This window comes from Aquarana catesbeiana, linkage group LG01 (genome assembly GCF_042186555.1).
Source record: "Aquarana catesbeiana isolate 2022-GZ linkage group LG01, ASM4218655v1, whole genome shotgun sequence".
In the NCBI taxonomy this organism is placed as follows: domain Eukaryota; kingdom Metazoa; phylum Chordata; class Amphibia; order Anura; family Ranidae; genus Aquarana; species Aquarana catesbeiana.
This window is the reverse complement of record NC_133324.1, coordinates 136,724,452-136,742,878: the sequence shown is the minus strand read 5'-3', so window position 1 is coordinate 136,742,878 and position 18,427 is coordinate 136,724,452. Positions and strand designations below refer to the sequence as shown.

The 18,427-nt window shown below is 40.8% G+C and overlaps 1 protein-coding gene across 2 annotated transcripts in view; it reads right to left on the bottom strand.

Moving 5' to 3' along the window:
• GFM2 (GTP dependent ribosome recycling factor mitochondrial 2) overlaps positions 1-18,427 on the bottom strand; it is a 67,801-nt gene that overhangs the window by 19,498 nt on the left and 29,876 nt on the right. For both annotated transcript variants that reach the window (XM_073624155.1, XM_073624147.1), the window contains exons 9-15: positions 16,820-16,880; positions 14,485-14,670; positions 5,575-5,655; positions 3,934-4,082; positions 2,652-2,792; positions 1,696-1,795; positions 15-198 (exon numbers count right to left, since the gene is read on the bottom strand). In XM_073624155.1, the coding sequence (XP_073480256.1) occupies positions 15-198; positions 1,696-1,795; positions 2,652-2,792; positions 3,934-4,082; positions 5,575-5,655; positions 14,485-14,670; positions 16,820-16,880 (902 nt within the window). The remainder of the gene's footprint in view (positions 1-14; positions 199-1,695; positions 1,796-2,651; positions 2,793-3,933; positions 4,083-5,574; positions 5,656-14,484; positions 14,671-16,819; positions 16,881-18,427) is intronic.

Sequence of the window (18,427 nt, the reverse complement as noted above, 5' to 3'; positions counted from 1 at the left end):
CAGTTTAGAAGTACCTGTCTGTTTGGCCACAGATGGGGGTTCAATAGTACAAAAGAAGACTGGTTCAGGAATCTCCACACCAGCCAATACCAGGTCCTCCTCTGACTTCTTTTCCTTCTTCTCTTCTGCTCTAATGGCCCTGCGGGAGGCTGCTGCTGCTGCTGATTTAGATGACACAATGGTGTCTCCAGTTGCAGTCTAATACAGCATCAAATATGTAACAGCACAGAAACAAGTCAATCAGTCTAGTATTTCTTAAAATATATTGAACATATTTATAATATATATCTATATATACACACAAATATATATGCTATTTCACAAACTTATTTATTGCCAATACAAGCATCTTCATAAAACAGACAACAATTTCAAGCCTCACAGCTCTTCATCGGGTGCAGTGGATTGCCATCTGGCTGCAGCCGCTGATCAACATAAATTGTCTGCATTCCCATTCCACAGAAATGTATCTAACGATCCACTTCTGGCAAAACAGGGATGGTTACACATGGATCACAATTTGCCTGGTTCCTGCTGAACTGGCAATCCATCTATGGTCAGCTTTACATTACCCATTGTAAGAAGCCTAAAGTGCATCCTGTGCATATCTGCCCATATGGTAGTCTGCTTAAAGCACATATGACAAACACAAGGCACACAGGCCAAATCCGGTCTGCCAGGCCTTGTTATGTGGCCCTTGCAACCAGTTTTACAGCTGAGACAGGGCAGAACTCCATTCTGCCTCCTCCAGCTCTCACCCTCAGCTTTCCACTGTCACATATCCCCGGGCGCACTCACAGAGGAGCATGGAGGGGTCAGATCTTCAGAGAGTGAAAAATCTCCCTGCAAGGTGAGGCAGAGCCATCTACAAAAGGGAGGTACTGGAGCCAGGCCAGGTAGGAGAGAGTAGAGATGCAAGAAAGCACAATGTGCACCCCTAAACCCTTCACTTTGTACACAGTGCACCCTGCAGTGTACGTAATGCACTCATGAATCTTGCACTCTATGTAGCACACTCCAAAAGCCTGCACTCTGTAGTGCACTCCTGGAACTGCACTGTGTACATAGCACGCTTCTGAACCCTGCACTCTGTACATAGTGCACCCCAGATACAACCAGCCCTTTGAGGGCAACCATACTGTTGATGCAGCCTGTGATGAGATTGAGTTAAATGCCCCTGGCATAGAGCATGGAAAAATACCCAATACCAGTGCTTGGTAATTGGTATAGTAGTGGCAATGGGGAAAAACATGGGCACTTACAGAGGGCTTCCTTTCTTCACTCCCCGCAGCTGAACCCAATGGCTGCGTTGTGATGGGAAGATAAGCATGTGCTCTTGAGGAGGGGGAAATTAGCAGCTTAAAGTGCACGGTAAAGCAAAAGGTTCAGCTAACTGCTAGCTGTACATGGTGGCAAGTATTCATATTTTCCTGATATGAACAAATGTACACCTTCAGCCTGCCAACTGACAATGTGCAATTCTTAGGTTAGAAATAGCTACACCAACAGGGTGGAGGAATGCATAAGGTAATTCCATCTTACAGAGAAAGGTACTTTTTATATTGCTTTGTATGCCTTTGTCTATGTTTTTTAAAGCATTGTATTAGTGGTGACTGTACTATTAGTCTATTGCCAAAAAGGATTGTGGCTTTTTGTAGGACAGTGCTGTGAAAGTAAATATGTATTCTTGTATACCTGTTTTAGTCCAACAGTTAAAGCAATATTGCCAGCAGACAAGGAAGAGATTTCAACTTGCTGATCAGCAAATGGCAGCAGCAAACGGCTCATCCTTTCCCTAAATAATACATACAACATGTAAATCAAAATGTATAAAGAAACAGCCATCAGTCTGCTTACTGTATATAAGGCAAACCCCTAGCTCGGTTTAAAAGAAAAAACCCTCCGCCCAAATAAACATTCATATAGTGCAATTTGTAGCACACGTACATTTTGACACTGCTAACCACTAGAAACAGTATGAGAATTTAGCATACTTCATTTTACATTGCTGCTCCCTTTTTCTGGAGTTTTAAAAAACTAGAATTTTCAGCATGAACAATATTATAAATTATTATTATTACTGTTATATTGTTTTATGGGTGTAATGTGTATCTATGCCTATTGCTTGCAGCTGTCATTTTTTGCACTGTTAGCACTGACTTGCTTTGGTTATTTTCAATTCTCAGAATTAGATTTTGGATAAGTTCAGGGGTGTGTTTGATGCAAAGTTTGTCAATCAACGTAGCAAACATTTTCAGCTCAAATTCGCTCCGTGGGTAGCCCTGTCTACCATCTCCTACCCAATCATCCCTCGATCGAAGTAGCAGGGCAGAAAACTATCAGCCAAACAGCTGCTGCATCAAATTAAATGCAGCCACTGTTTGGATATTTTGACAGCTGGGAGCATTGGCTGTCATAATACAATAGCAGCAGTGGAGGATTTGTCCATCCACGCTGTATATTAGAGATGGAGGAACTTGTTCAATTTTTTTTCTTTCGGTCTACAACTGTTTGGCCAGCTTTGACATGAGCAATAAGAAAGACATCTCTACTCTGACTGCTGGGAGTTTACACTACACTCTTCTACCCAATGTGGCAGCTAATACACTTTTAGCCATTCAAAATGGACTTATATAGTTAGTAAAACATACGTGCAGTTTTTGTTGACATTATATATTGCAGATTGAGACTTCATCATTCCTGAGTATATCCGGACAAAGACCAAGGGTCCACGCTGCTTGTCATGTACAACCTTGAATGCCAGAGCACACAGGTCATCCTTGTACCACGATCTTGAAGAAATTGTACACATTATATATAATCATAGTACTATCTCAAAGTAAGCCTTTACACTGTCTGTTTATACGGCTCATCTTCTTATAACCTAGAAATAAATGTACCCAGACATACTAGAATAATAAAAAAAAAAAAAAAGTTTTCACATATCGGTGTGTTTTAGGGAGAATAAAAAAAAAAAAAAGCGCACTTTTCTTTCTGGGCTGTACTATGAGAACAACTAACATACATACACATATGTTGTATCACTGCAGTTATCAGGAGCAGGAAATTTTATTCTGGGTTACTCTTTGGTGGTAAATGATAATAGCAAGAAATATACAGCTACATTTTAAAAAAAATTGTCCTGAGAAAAACAAGGTATAATTCACCTGGATACACTAAATAATTGTGATGATATGTACAGTTTTACTATCACATGTCAAATTTGCAAAACTGTGCTTAGGTATTTAGATTTGTTTTACCCTTAGGTGTGAAGGGGTTAATATACCATGAGTTCTAATAATTATTGGCAAGGAGTCCCCAAGGCCTATAAATTATTTCAATAGCTCCACTGCGTGAAAAAGGTTGAGTAAGGCTTTTATTGTGTTAACTTTTGAAGACAGCCCTCTGTACCAATGAGTTATATCATTTGCTGGCTTTCTCTGCCTCTCAGATCTAAGTGGGAAGATTTAAATTGTAGCTCATGTTTTCACTCTCTACCTTAACTTTGTAACAAAGATAGTAACACCTCTCAGTCGGAGAGCCCAAATTTGTGTTTATTCAACATTATGAAGAAGAAGTATGTCACCTTTATCTTGAAATCGCTGTGTTACTTGGATGGACTGCACTCTGGGCCTGACCACATACATCCCCAGAGCATAGAAATCTAGTTGTTCAATGACATCTCTTGGTAGATGAATATGAATAACTACCACTGCATCTACTGACTTCACACTCAACCATATTCAGACCAAACCTAAAAGACATGTCTTAATTTTCACTTGATTCTGCAACGCTAACCAATGGTTTCTTTTTAAGATGTGGTCAGTCTGTTAAAGTTTAAACCATCACAAGGCCATTTCAAGCTGCCAAGTCTGCTGTTGCATATGCAATTTACTGCAAAACAAGAATCTAGGTTAATTCATACATACATACATGAAGTCGTGAGGGCAGTCATCTGGTGATGGTAAATATAAAGTGATTGCATCCAGAAGAGGTTGAACTCCTTTATTCTTTAAGGAGCTGCCACAAAGCACAGGAACCGCAGAGCGAGCTAGTGTGATCCTCCGCACTGCAGACTGTAACTGTACAATACACTGGGGGTTAGCGAAGGTAGTACTCTACAAGTCATACTACTTCTAAATATCACCGTGAAGACTGGGTAAAACACAAAAAGACCCACAAACATTTAATCAGTTGGCTGGGCAATCTTTCTAATAAAAAAAATTATTAAAAATAACGCAACAATAGAATAATCCTAACTTGATTTTACAAGCAATGGTATTCATATCATTCTACAGGAATCAAATTAGTAAAAAAAAAAAATAATTGGTTGCTAGAGGGGACTTCATTTTGTATTGCCATTTGTTTTCATAAGACATTTACGCAGTTTGCCAGAGAAAGGGTAAGTAGAATTCCATGTTTACTATAAAGCTGCTGACCCAAACAACCTATTTCCATTACAAACTGATGTGGCCTCTGTGTGGACTGTTCTAAACTGTAGTGGCAATAGCTACATACAGTTAACAGTGCTGTGTTACCCATCAGTATGGGTAGACTAAACGGAGTCAGCCTGAATGCTTCTTTGCTATTTAGGAGAAGCCATATGTTGTTATTATTATGAATGAACACAAGGCTTCCTCTAATTGGTCAAGGTGGAGAGGGGGTTGGATGATGTCACAATTCCCACCTTGTCTATTTATTGATAAAGCTTAGCGCAAAACATTTAAAAGATAAAGTAACGTAAACAGGGAATTCTACTTTAAACCATGTAATATCAGTTAATCAATAGATTACTTATTGTGCCCCATAGCTTGTAGGTTCCAGTTAAGCCAGCTTATACCATAGTTCTCTTTGGGTAGGTAGGGTATATTATATTTAAAGAGTGTCTGTGTACACATTTAAAAATCATTTCCCATCTATTGTGAACTGTCTTAAAAGAGAAGTATGGAAAAGCTCTTCTGGTTATACTTTTTCTATGGATCATAGGAACGCAGTTCGTTCTGCACTCCTGAGACTCATTTGCAGCTGACAGTGGGTTAAAGTTGGCTGACGTCACTCAGCCAGTCCAGACTCAGGAAAGATCCTGACTTTACAGTTGGGATCCACCCGGTTGCCTGGACTAGCAGCTGGCTCTGCCTCTCAGTGAGTCCCTGAGAGTCTAATGCCTAGTACACACAGACCGAATGTCAGGCGTCATCGCCCGGTTCAATAAAAACTGGCCGACATTCGGCCCAAGTGTATGGCAGCTGGTCAGACAGAAGCCAGCTGTTTGGGCAGCTTCTGTCGGACAAGTATGCTGGAAAATCAACAGCCGACTGGCTCCCGATCAGTGTTCTCAGCCAATGGCGAGAGTGGGAATTCATTGTTCAGTTCTCAGTCTTGAAGGCAGCGGGGGACAGATACAGCTGGAATCGGTGTTGCAACCATCTAGCCAAGTATGATTGTTCATTTATATTTTTTAAAAGCCATACTTGTCTTTTAAAGGATCTGGCCAGTCTTTGAAGGGATTCCATCAATAGTTAGAGAAGCATAGATGCCCACAGGTGGCAGCGTAATAAAATGAATACTAAGTACCTTTTCCAGAGGAATAAGATTAAAATCCCCACTGTACTCTTCCAGCATTAGTGACGCAAACTCATCATCCAGATCAGCAATCTGCATATTAAAAAAAAATATGTCCAATCTGAGTAATGGATTGTAAATACCCAGAACAATGTACAATACAAACATTCTGGCTTCATTATGTTATGGATGTGCACTTTGAGCTACAGAGGACATGAACTCTGAAGGATTAAAAGAAGTTTACGGTTCTTGTTTTTGCTACTGTATTTGTACCTTGTATAACTAGAAAACTCAATAAATAGCATCTTTACAGAAGAAACACAAATATTCTCTCTTTACACCTGTTGAGCCCTGTACCTTGATATATAGACACAGCAAGATTACATGAATCTAAAAGTTGATAACATCTGAAATAATACATGGACACATCTATGTGTTTCTGATAAACTGACCCTTGCTTTCCCATCTCAAGGCAGCCATACATGGATCAACATTCAGCCGGTTCAGCAGGGACCAGCCAAATTTTGATCCATGTATGGGCAGGGACTTTGTACAAAAGTCGATCAGTAGAGCGACTTCTTTACAGAGTATCCTTAATCAACGCTAATGGTATTCAGTGTAAAGAAATGCTGTTCATCGACCAGTGAGCTGTCAACAAATAGAAAAAAAAAATGTAACAAGTAACGCACTAAACATGTAATATGTTGCATCCTTAGATGTGGTGGCTGCTTTCGTTTTTTATTTTTTTTTGCCCATTGATCTTGCTAGAAATGTGGTGTCCTTGTGACTTCCTGTCAGCTGAAAGGAAAGTAAAAACAACCTTCTCTTTCTTGTGTAGGCTTCTAATCCCATCAATCCACCTTGTAATTGAAATAAACATAGGTAGACATTTTTGAAGTCCAGCCTGTATGACAACTATGACTGCTCCTATAGATGCAGTGAAGAAATTAGTGTGGTATTTGCAGTAAAAAACTTTGTGAAAAAAAATCCTAGTTAGACTTACTAACGGTATTTCTACGAGTCTTTCAGGACAGCACCTGGAGAGAGAGCGCAGCTCCACCCACTTTCCCAGGAAACACTGCAGTCAGTTTCTTTAAAGACCGGACACTTCCACCATGGCCTCAGTTGTTCATAGAGTACCTCCAGCCATGCTGAAATTAGATAAGCAGAACATAGCAATAACACATTTTATAACTTTAAACTTAGGGCGGGTCATCGGCGCTGTCCTGAAAGACTCGTAGAAATACCGTTACCGGTAAGTCTAACTAGGGTTTTCTCCCTTCGTCTTTCAGGACAGCACCTGGAGATGATAAAAGAGTACTTACTCTAGGGTGGGACCACCGCCTGCAGGACTTTCCTGCCGAATGATTGTTCCTCTGCTGATAGCAAGTCCAACCTTTAGTGGCGGGTGAAGGTGGAGAAACTTGTCCACGTGGCCGCTTTACAGATCCGACCCGGAGAAGCCCCTGCCCTCTCTGCCCAGGACGTTGCTACTGCCCTTGTTGAATGGGCCACTACCCCGTTAGGGGGCTCTGCCCCTGAAGCTCTATAAGCTTCACTGATGGCCATTCTTAGCCATCTACCTATGGTGTTTTTGGACGCACTATACCCCCTACGTGGTCCAGAGAATAGAACAAAGAGAGAATTTGATCTTCTAAAATCTTTTGTTATTTCTATATAGTGTAATAAACACCTTCTCACGTCCAGGGAATGGAAAGACCTCTCCTTAGAACTGGACGGGTTAGGACAAAAAGTAGGGAGAACTATTTCTATTAATTTTTGGAATGTTTCTGTGTTCAGACTCCATTCTGCTTCTAGTATTCTTTCTCTGCTCAGAAAGTCTGCTAGAAGGTTCAAATCTCCCTTCAGATGTATTGCTGTTATGGACCTTAGGTTGTTTTCTGCCCAGGCTAGAATTTGAAGTGCCGAGGATAGCAGGGTCCTGCTCCTCGTTCCTCCTTGCCTTGATATGTATGCCACTGCTGTGGCGTTGTCCGATAAGACTTGGACATGATGGCCCCGGACTAATTTCTCGAAGGCCCATAGTCCCAGCCCTTAGTTCTCTCCAATTGGAGGATCTTTTGGCTTCCCCGTCTGTCCAACTCCCCTGAGCCATCTGTTCGTCCAGGTGGGCGCCCCAACCCCAGGAACTTGCGTCTGTTGTCAGCCTTTTCTCCAAGGGAAAGACCCAGAGTAGGCCCTTGTCCAGGTTTGAGTGGCTTCTCCACCACCAAAGCTTCCTCTGAACCTGCGGAGGCATTTTTATCAATTTTTCCAGGGACTCTTCATAAGACCAATTCGTTAAAATTGCCTGCTGGAGCTCCCTTGTATGTAGACGTGCCCATTGCACTGCTGGTATAGTCGCAGTGAGTAGCCCTAAGACCGACATAGCTGCCCTGATGGAGATTGGCATGTTTGTCTGTGTCTTCTTTACCGCACCCTGAAGCTTCTCTATTTTCTCCTCGGGGAGAAAGATTCTCTCCTGGATGGAATTTATAGTATAGCCCAGGAATAGTATTATCTGTGATGGAATCAAGTTTGACTTTTTCTTGATTATTATCCATCCTAGACTTACTAAGTGTCTCATTGTCTTTTCCAGATCCTTCACTAATAGGTCCCTTGTTTTGGCAAAAATTAGTAGATCGTCTAAATAAGGTAGAATTGATACTCCCTCCACTCTGAGTGGAGCTAAGGCCTCTGCCAGGATTTTTGTGAAAATCCTCGGAGAGGATGACAGCCCGAAAGGGAGAGCTCTGAACTGGAGGTGTAGGGTTGATTCCCCCATTTTTATTGCAAATCTTAAGTGCTTCTGGGATGCTGGTGCTATTGGCACATGTAGATATGCATCTCTCAGGTCTATGGACGCCAGAAAACAGTTTGGGGTCAGGAGACTCTTCACTGAAAAAATTGTGTCCATTTAAAATTTTTTGTACCTGATAGTTTTGTTGAGAATCTTCAGGTTCAGAATGAGTCTGAATTTGCCTGAAGGCATCTTCACCAGAAATATGTGCGAATAGCACCCCTGTTCTACTTCCTTGGGAGGCACATTCATGATCACCTTTTGTAGCATCAATTCTTGCAAGATAGCTGTCATTGCTACAGATTTTTCTGGGTCTCGGGGAGCCTGGGTTACGTAAAAACGCACAGGTGGGGGTTGAGAAAATTCCAGCCTGTAACTCTCTAAAATTGTCTTGCGGATAAACTGGCTGTTCGTTATAGTCTTCCACTGTAAAAAGAAGGTTTGTAACCTTGCTCCCACAGTTGGATGACAGTCACTGGGTTTTTGTATTTGTGGCAGGGGGGCGAAATAGTACTCCTGACTTGCCCCTCCCTCTTTGAGATTTCCATGGCCTTTTATAGCCTGTCTCTTTGGTATCTGGGGTTTTCCGAAAAGCACGAAAATTCTTATTGCCTTGCGGAATCACCTTTTTCTTTATAGGAAAAGCCTTCTTCTTGTCAGCTGTTCTGTCAAGTATGGCTTCAAGCCCAGGGCCAAACACCAGATCTCCCTCAAAGGGCAGACCGCACAACTTTGTTTTTGAGGCAGTATCCCCTGTCCATGTCTTGACCCATAAAGCCCTGCGAGCTGAGTTTATTAAAGCTGAGGATCTGGCTGACATTCTGATTGATTCAGCTGAAGCATCTGCTATATACCCTACCGCTTTTAATAACACCGGGAGTGTATCTAGCAGATCTTTACGAGGCGTCCCTGCCTCAATATGAGCTTTCAGCTGTTCCAGCCAGTGTTCCAGATTCCTGGATACCACCGTTGAAGCCATGGCTGGTTTCAAATTTGCTAAGGATGAATCCCACGCTTTCCTTAATAGGGAGTCTGCCTTTTTATCCATGGTATCCTTAAGGATACCCATGTCCTCAAATGCCAGGTCAGTATTCCTTGATACCTGGGAAAACGCTGCGTCAAGTCTTGTTTTTTTGCTCCAGATATGTGAGCTATCCTCGTCAAAACGGAAATCTCCGCTTGAGGGATTTTGAAAAGAAAGGGGCTCTTTCTGGATCTTTCCATTCCCTTTTAATAGTTTCCAATAGGAACTTGTGTACTGGAAAAACTCTGTGCTTTTCCTCCCCGAGGCCCTGAAACATCCTATCATGTAAGGATAGCTGAGTTTTATCCTCTGTGATGTTAAGGGTAGTGTGTATTGTCTTTAGCAGATCATCCACCTCCTCAAGGGATAGTTTGTACCTAGAAGAAGAAGAAGTCTCATTCTCTTCTTCCGCTTCTTCGTCAGAGTTTGGTAAAGCGCTACATTCTTCCTCCTCTGAGTTGCTGCCCCCTCTGGATGCAGAAACAGAGGATTGAGAACGGGGAACCGTACTGCTATGCACCGTTGGGCGCCTATCCAGATAGGACCTGAAGGATTCAAAGGTGTCCGCCAGTTCCTTCCTGAAAGAGCTCAACAATTCTCCTTGCTGAGTCGCAGGACTAGCAGGAGCAGTCTCCTCCTTAACTATGTCTGCAATACAGGACTTGCATAATATTTTGGTCCAGGAATCACTCAGTAAACCTTTACATGACGGACATTTCCTCTTAATAATAGGGGAGACATGCTTGGTCTTTTCTTTAGCCTTCTGAAATATCCCAAGGGAAAAAAGATATCTGAACCAACATTTCACAAGACAGATTACATGCTGTACAAAGGAAACAAAAAACCACAAGGGAAGTTAACCCTTTAACCCCTATGTCTTGTTCCACAGCCAGTGAATCACCCCACAGATCCAATTCCAACCAAGTAATCAATCACTTATCCTTCTTCTAGTACTCAGGAAGAGTGATCTGCAGGCCCCCTTTTTTCTTTTTAGGAAGGGAATATATATACACAACAATTGCCCATAGAGTAAGAAAAAAACAGTGACCAATGTCCCTGCTTACCTGGGCCTGGCTGACTGGTGTGGCTCCTGCTCCTGCCACTGCCATCTGATCGTCCTCCATTGCTGACAGGACTACAGCAGCGTCTGTTGTCCTTTATTTGATTTTCCCAGGCCGCTCACCGCTGTGAGGGCCAAAAATTACGTCAGCCAAAGAGACCGCCCCCTCGTCCTGCATTCCAGCGGCCGGAACCAGAAGCCACGTCGCGCTTTTTGAGGCCCCGCCCCCGGTCGGAATGACGTGCTCGTCATCCGAACCCGGAAGGCGTGAGGTACTGCAAAGTAGACGCCGTTCGCTTCTCCACAGCCATGCCGCCGGTCTGTAGGAGCGGAACCCACAGCAGCCTGGCTCTCGCCGAGCATGAAGAGGAGGGGGCGCCGGAGAAACCCCCACACGTAAGGGAGGATGCTGGGCTGTCTCTGAAAAGAGAAACAACCTCTACCGGTATGCCCAATACTTTCACCACCTGGAGAAAGCGCAGCACACCCCTGGCTCCCTGCAGCGCTTCCACCATGGCGGAGGAAACACTACAACTGAGGCCATGGTGGAAGTGTCCGGTCTTTAAAGAAACTGACTGCAGTGTTTCCTGGGAAAGTGGGTGGAGCTGCGCTCTCTCTCCAGGTGCTGTCCTGAAAGACGAAGGGAGAAAATGCACCCAATGTATTGAACCCCTTCCTGCCAGGCATACCTTTAACTGGGTTTTTGTGCTCGGTGAGCAGGAAGGTCTGTCTGATCATGTGACTGCTGTGATTGACTAACAATGGTCACATGATCAGGAGCACTGGCTCCTGATCACCCTTAGACCCCATACACACTATTAGATTTTCTGCAGATTTTTGTCTTCAGATTTACCAAAACCATATAATATGAGGTCAATCTTAAGAGTTTCAATTTTTATGCGATCAGGCAGGCCCTTTCACTTTTTGGTTTTGGTAAATCTGAAGACAAAAATCTGCAGAAAATCTAATAGTGTGTATGGGCCCTTAGAGACCAGGCGTGATCTTTGACAGCTTGGCGTCTGTGCTTCACAAAAACCTCTGTTGTCCAAGGACTCATACAGTATGTGAGGCATGTGGGCGTTAAAGACCCCCCCCCCCCTCTTTGCTGATGCACATATGCTTTAGGTGGGAGGCAAAAGTTAAGGACTGGTATATATGCTTTAAAGACACCGATTTGCAATTCACAAAAGTTTGTGGACCTTTTTAGACTATGCTTTATGTAATTCTTTTGTATTATTGGTGACCCCTTTGCCCGGTTTGTTCATTTGATCATACTTTGAAAACAAACATTTTCCAGTGGGGGTAAAGTTTATAAAATGCAAAGACAGCAAATACATTTTCAAACTACAAATAATATAAAACAAAAATATTAGTAACAGGATATCACTGATCCCAGCGCTCATGTAGATAAGATAAACAAATATAAATCACTCTGCGCCATGAGCTGCTGCTATAAATCAAATAAGTCCATATACATCTTATGCTAAAAAAGACACTAATACCGCGTACACACAATCGGACTTTCCGACGGGAAATATTGGATGTGAGCCTGTTGGCTGAAAGGCCGACCGTGTGTATGCTCCATCGAACATTTGTTGTCGGACTTTCCGCCAACAAATGTTGGCTAGCAGGTTCTCAAATTTTCCGCCAACAAGACTTTGTTGTCGGACTTTCCGATCGTGTGTACACAAGTCCGTCGCACAAAAGTTCACGCATGCTCAGAATCAAGTACGAGCTGGAAGCGCTTAGTCTTGTAAAACTAGCGTTCGTAATGGAGATATCACATGACTATTGAACTTCCTTTTTATTGGCTCGTCATACGTCTTGTACATCACCACGTTCGTAATTGTTGGCCAACATTTGTGTGACCGTGTGTATGCAAGCCAACAACCTTCGAACAAAAATCCACGGTTTTGTTGTTGGAAAGTCCGATCGTGTGTAGGGGCATAATGATCGTTTCAGCATTAGCAGTGCTCTCCCAGTGCTATACACACTGTGTGCTTAAAACCGTTCAATTTGTGTCGCACTCCTTGTAAAAAAGTTTGTGTCCCAGAGATGGATCATACAGCATGCATCCACTATAGAGTTCCAAAAAAAACAAGGAGAGAGGAGCCTACGGGTGCAGACGTTTTTAACAAACTTTAATATACATAAATTAGTCAAACTCACATTTCAGCAGAAAGTGATAGGCATAGAAGTATAGACATGGTTATGGAAAGATGTAATCTTTCAACACCAAAAGGTAAAAACTTATCTATTGAAAGAATTTTATAATTTTTCGTCTGACTTCGTTGTATATGCACTCGTTTGTCTTTGAGGCCTACTGTATGTGGGCCGCACCATACGAGCCCTAAGGACTAGATTTGGCAGGAGATTGATAGAAGGGGGGGCTGACCCACACAGTAAACCCTAAACATTTTAATGAAGCCAACCAATGACCACTAAGGGTTTACAAGTCTGGGTGATTGAACAAATATCCAGTTCTCTTCCAGCGGCAGAACGTTTCAAAAAACTCTGTGCCAGAGAAACGTTCTGGATTTACAATCTCGATGTCCTCTCGCCCGGTGGTTTTAATTATGGAATCAAAATTTCTACTACTTTATAATACATATATATCTCTTTTAACATATTTCATATTAGTATTGTTTTTATTGGTCTTATCCTGCCTAGAGTCACTAGCCCATGTCCTAATCTACCACTCCATTTCAGGTTTTTTTTTTTTTTTATGCTTATATTGTTCCACATCACAGGCATATATTTTTTCATCATTTTATATTCCATTCCTTCATTCAGTCTTAATATTTTATCACTACTTATTTTAATAATAATCTAATAATATTCCCTTACTCAGTGAAACCACTAACCATGTCTATACTTCTATGCCTATCACTTTCTGCTGAAATATGAGTTTGACTAATTTATGTATATTAAAGTTTGTTAAAAACGTCTGCACCCAGAGGCGCCTCTCTCCTTGTTTTTTTTTTACGATGGCAGCCCTGCTTGCTCTGGTTTTTTAACCCATTCTCACCATCTGTACATAGACTTATATAGACTGTGTATACAAAACAAAACGGATTGTTCACAGATCTGTGATTGATCATTCTACAGTTTTATTGCAGTTTTTTATTCGGTTTTTTATGGTTTTAGTTGTTGCACCTCCACTTGTTTTATTTATCCACTATAGAGTGTTTTAGGAAAGATGGGATCTTTAAATTCCGTCACCACCACACCTGGTGAGCTCCACTCCCCTAAGGTAATGAACTCACCACAACTGCAAATGCAATATGCCTTGTATCGCCAATCTCTTTGGTTTGCATTTAGTCACCCCTTGTGCTGGATCCTCCTCCAATCGCAGTTAACCATAAACCATGAAAAGATATAAAGAAAAAAAAAAAAGAGGATTCTTTTCACTCAAAATCTAAAAATCTAATTTCAAAAGAGTGCAAAGAAACTTTTTTTTTTTTATTATGTCTCCACTCTTTTCATGGTTTATGGATAACTGCGATTGGAGGAGGATCCAGGACAAGGGGTGACTACATGCAAACAAAAGAGATTGGCGATACAAGGTGTATTGCATTTGCAGTTGTGGTGAGTTCATTACCTTAGGGGAGTGGAGCTCACAAGATGTGGTGGTGACGGAATTTAAAGATCCCATCTTTCCTAAAACACTCTATTAGTGGATGCATGTTGTATGATCCATCTGTGGGACACAAACTTTTATAAGGAGCAACACACATTGAACTGTTTTAAGCACACAGTGTGTATAGCACTGGGAGAGCACTGCTAATGCTGAAACGATGTGTCTTTTTAGCATATAAAACTACAAATAATGATAAGCAAGAAGCCAATGTATTACTATCTGGAAAAAGAAAAACATTTTTCAGTGACTATAGTGAATTTAAATGTATGTGTTTTTTCCATATCAAAAGCCACACAGGCTCTTGTAGCAATATCTTGTATCTCAAATATTCTAAGGTGTACTAAACGCTCACACCTAGAATTGCTATCTCCAGTCGAATATTTACTTTAAAACTTTACTTGTTCAAGTAAGGCATTTCTTGCTTCGATGGCAGAGTTTTTCAGATCCTGGTCCTTTATGTCTTTCAGAGGTTTCCTCTCAAATATTCTTCCACCATCCTCACTGGATCGCGTGCTCCAGCAGATCGACTGCATACTCAATAAATCCACCAGACCTTGAAATGATTTGCCCTCTCCTATAGGAAGCTTAGCACAAGAAAAAGATGATCATTACATACTGAAAAGATAAGCTGACACTTGACTAAGTAAATAGTGGCATACCTAAAAAATTGGCATGTTTAATTTTAAAAAATTGCTCCCAAGGGCCTATAGGCAGCTAGAAAAAAAATTGGACTGAATAGAATATATCAAAAAAAGTTCTTTATTGCGTAAAGATATATTAAAAAAAACAAACAAATTAAAAACTACATGAGCTCTAGTATGCATGGTATCCAAAACATGAGATGTCAATGTTATAAATTCAAATAGTAAAAGAGAGTTTAACACTAAATGCTATTGCTCAGAGAAGATTCCAAATGCGTTTCGATCGTATATTGTTCTGATCTTCCTCAGGCATCTTCAAATTGAAATATCATGCATGACCAGAGTCGATTAAAAGCATATAGGTGGGGTAGTTTCCAGGTGGTAATCTGTCCAAGGAGTATGGAACAGGCCCACACTATCCCATGGAAAGTCACACAGACTAAATGTGAGGGAAAAGGAGCACAGGCATACCCATAAATGGCCTTAGATAGTAAATAACATTCAAATCACAGCTCAACAGTATATATGTATGTATATATCCCACTTGATTATATAATAAATTCAAATCCAATGTAGTTTGTCTTTACAAAACCTCTGTTTGCAGGGGCATATATTATATATATATTTATTAACCAAGTTTGAGGGATCAGGGATTCATGCAAGGAATACTGAAAATTCCCCACATATCCATATAGGTGCAAGTATTATTGTCTAGCAGCCATTCCCATCCTGCAGCCGATCACTCACTGCAAGGGATAAGGTGCGTCAGTGTAATTGGCATGTATCCTATTTTTTATATATTTTTATTAATGAGGGATAGAAAGTAATGTTTAAATGTTTATAGTTTTTTTTCTTTTTGAGAACAAAAAATGTGCAGAAGTGTTAAAACACTGCAAACTATGGACAAACAGATCTTAAAGTATACTTTTGCCCATATTGACATTGAGGGTATTTGGGCATTTCCATTTTTTACATGGTAATGAGCTTTCAAAACAAGCCATTCCTGACGTCTGATTGTACTGTGAAATTGTTCATTCTCAAAAATCACAACAAAGACTGTAAAGTTGGGTTTCAGTTGATTGATGCGTCTACATTAGAAGGCTGGCAATGCTACCAAGATTCTGGTGCAATAGATAGTAATAGAAAAATAGCTGTGATTGTAATGTCTATGTTGTTGAACTTGCAATTCCTATAGCTAGACTCTAGAGAGATGAACAAGGTTTTTTTTTTTGTTTTTAAGTACTTTCACTTTAGTGTCAAAGTCCTGGGCACAGGTTCCACAAATATGGAATATCATTTTGGGCACAGTACTGTGAGAAAACATAGGATCTGAAAATGGTTAAACAGGCATCTGAATAAACTAACAGCAAGCCTCACTTTCACAGTAAAGTTAGAAAAAAAAATGAAAGGGTTGACATGTTTGGTAGTATTTATTTACTTGACACAACCCCTTCTTTTATACCTTAATAACAATTAGGTATTTTATTGTCTGTATGTGCACTAAAATTCATTTTAGTGTATTTTTTCCTAAAAATATAGGTCCTCGGTCTCATGCTGCCATCTGGGATTTTGGATCCTGATCAGCTACAGCCTGCCCCCTACTGTGCATGAGCAAGATGTACGGACTAGAGGAGACTGTCCCAACCCCTCCTGGGAGGTGTGATGATATGTATCTTAGGAGGCTGCAGGAGGGGATGAGGCAAACTCAGTGCACAGTCACCCTCGCCTACTTGAACAAAAAAGTAGTAGCAAGAAGGTAACAAAGCATATGGCAAGGGCTTTCTTACTATTCTACCACCAGTGTAATACTGTCAAAATCAATAACCAGTTTTATTAAACACTGGATGATTTGATGATGATGATGCGTGGAACTGAGCTAGCTGCTTTTATGGGGTAAAATGTTTTTTGTTTTTTTTTTTTATGGCTAAAATAAAGTTTCCTTTTAAAGTCAGAAGGTGAAAACTGTGAGGGATTAAACTGGAAGGATTTAAAAGCAAATTTGAACGAATAGCATTTATAAAGAAATGATGTAAGAATAATCTAGCAAAGCAATATCATAACATATCGGAGAAATGATGTGTCACCAACTTACCTGTAAGAGTAAAGGGTTGGCTTTCAACTTTTCTTTGATGCTTTCAACAGAATATGAAAAACTAGAAAAGAAATATATATTTTCTACAGAACAATCACTTATGTCAACTTTTATTGTGGCCACAAGAAAGAACCAAAAAGGAGAAATCCATATACTTCTAATTAAAAACAAAAGTTCTCTCATATAAGCTAATGAAGAGTCATGCCAGCTTATACTAAGCTGTTTTCAATAAAGCCTGTGCCAACACGTTGGTGGTATTTTAATAAGCAAATTAAACTGTAAGGAAACATACATAGCTCACAGGGAATGAGTTAGATTTAGGCTGCTGTCACACTGATGTGTTTTTTACCTTGCTGTGCAAGCGGGAGGTTTTTTGAGAACACGTATACCCAGTGGGTTCAATTTTGAGTATGGTCTTTTTTTATCTTTTGCTGATTGACCTCCCCTTGCTTTTTTCCTTAGCTAGTTTCCTGCAGTCTGTTGGTACCTACTTCTCTTCTACATTTTTGTTTTATTTTTTTCCTCTCTTAGCTAGTTTCCTGCAGTCTATTAGCATCTATTTCTCTCCTATATATTTATAATTTTTATTATTTATTTTTTCTCTCTCTTTGCTAGTTTCCTGCAGTCTATTAGCACTTATTTCTCTCCTACTTTTTTTTTTTATTGCCATTGACGTTTATTCGAGACTATGCACATACTTTGGCAATATGCCAGTATCGGTCCTCATGATGTTCTAATGCCGCATACACACGAGCGGACTTTGACGGACTGAAAACCGAAGGACTTTTCGACGGAGTTCAGACGGAGTTCAGACGGAGTTCCAACAAAACGGACTTGCCTACACATGATCACACCAAAGTCCGACTGATTTGAACGTGAAGACGTACGACCGGACTAGAATAAGGAAGTTCATAGCCAATAGCTGCCCTTGCGTCATTTTTGGTCCGTCGGACTAGCATACAGACAAACGGATTATTCGACAGGACTCGCGTCCGTCGGAAAGATTTGAAACATGTTCTATTTCTACAGTCCGTCAGATTTTTGGACAGAAAGGTCAGATGAAGCCCACACACGATCGAATTGTCCGACGGATTCATTCAGTCGGACCTTTGCTGTCAAAGTTCGGTCGTGTGTACATGGCATTACACTTTGCTTTTAAAATCATTTGTTCTCAACATCAACGTCATTGTGTGTATACATATATACAAGTTTTATATTATTTTGTGTATGTTGTTGTAACTATATAATGATTTTGACTGAGTCGAGTTTGCTCAGAGTTCAATTGGTATATCAGATTTTTTCTGGCAGTGGATTTAGACTGAACTCTTTACATCAGATTTGAGTGTAAGTACCGTGTATTCTAGCCTGGTTTTCTTTGTAACACCAGCTGAGTACTAATTTTAATTGGTTAGTTCACCTGTAACCTAATGATGACACATTAGAGCAGTATATAGGTGATTGTGGTGACTAGTTCCAATAGGCAATGACTAAGCGCTAACATTTGCACAAAACGCACCTTACCTCTTTGTCCCCTGCTCCATCTGTCAACCACTTGTCATATGAAGCTTCAATAAAAGGACTTTTGTAGGTGCAGCCGTCCGGAATTAT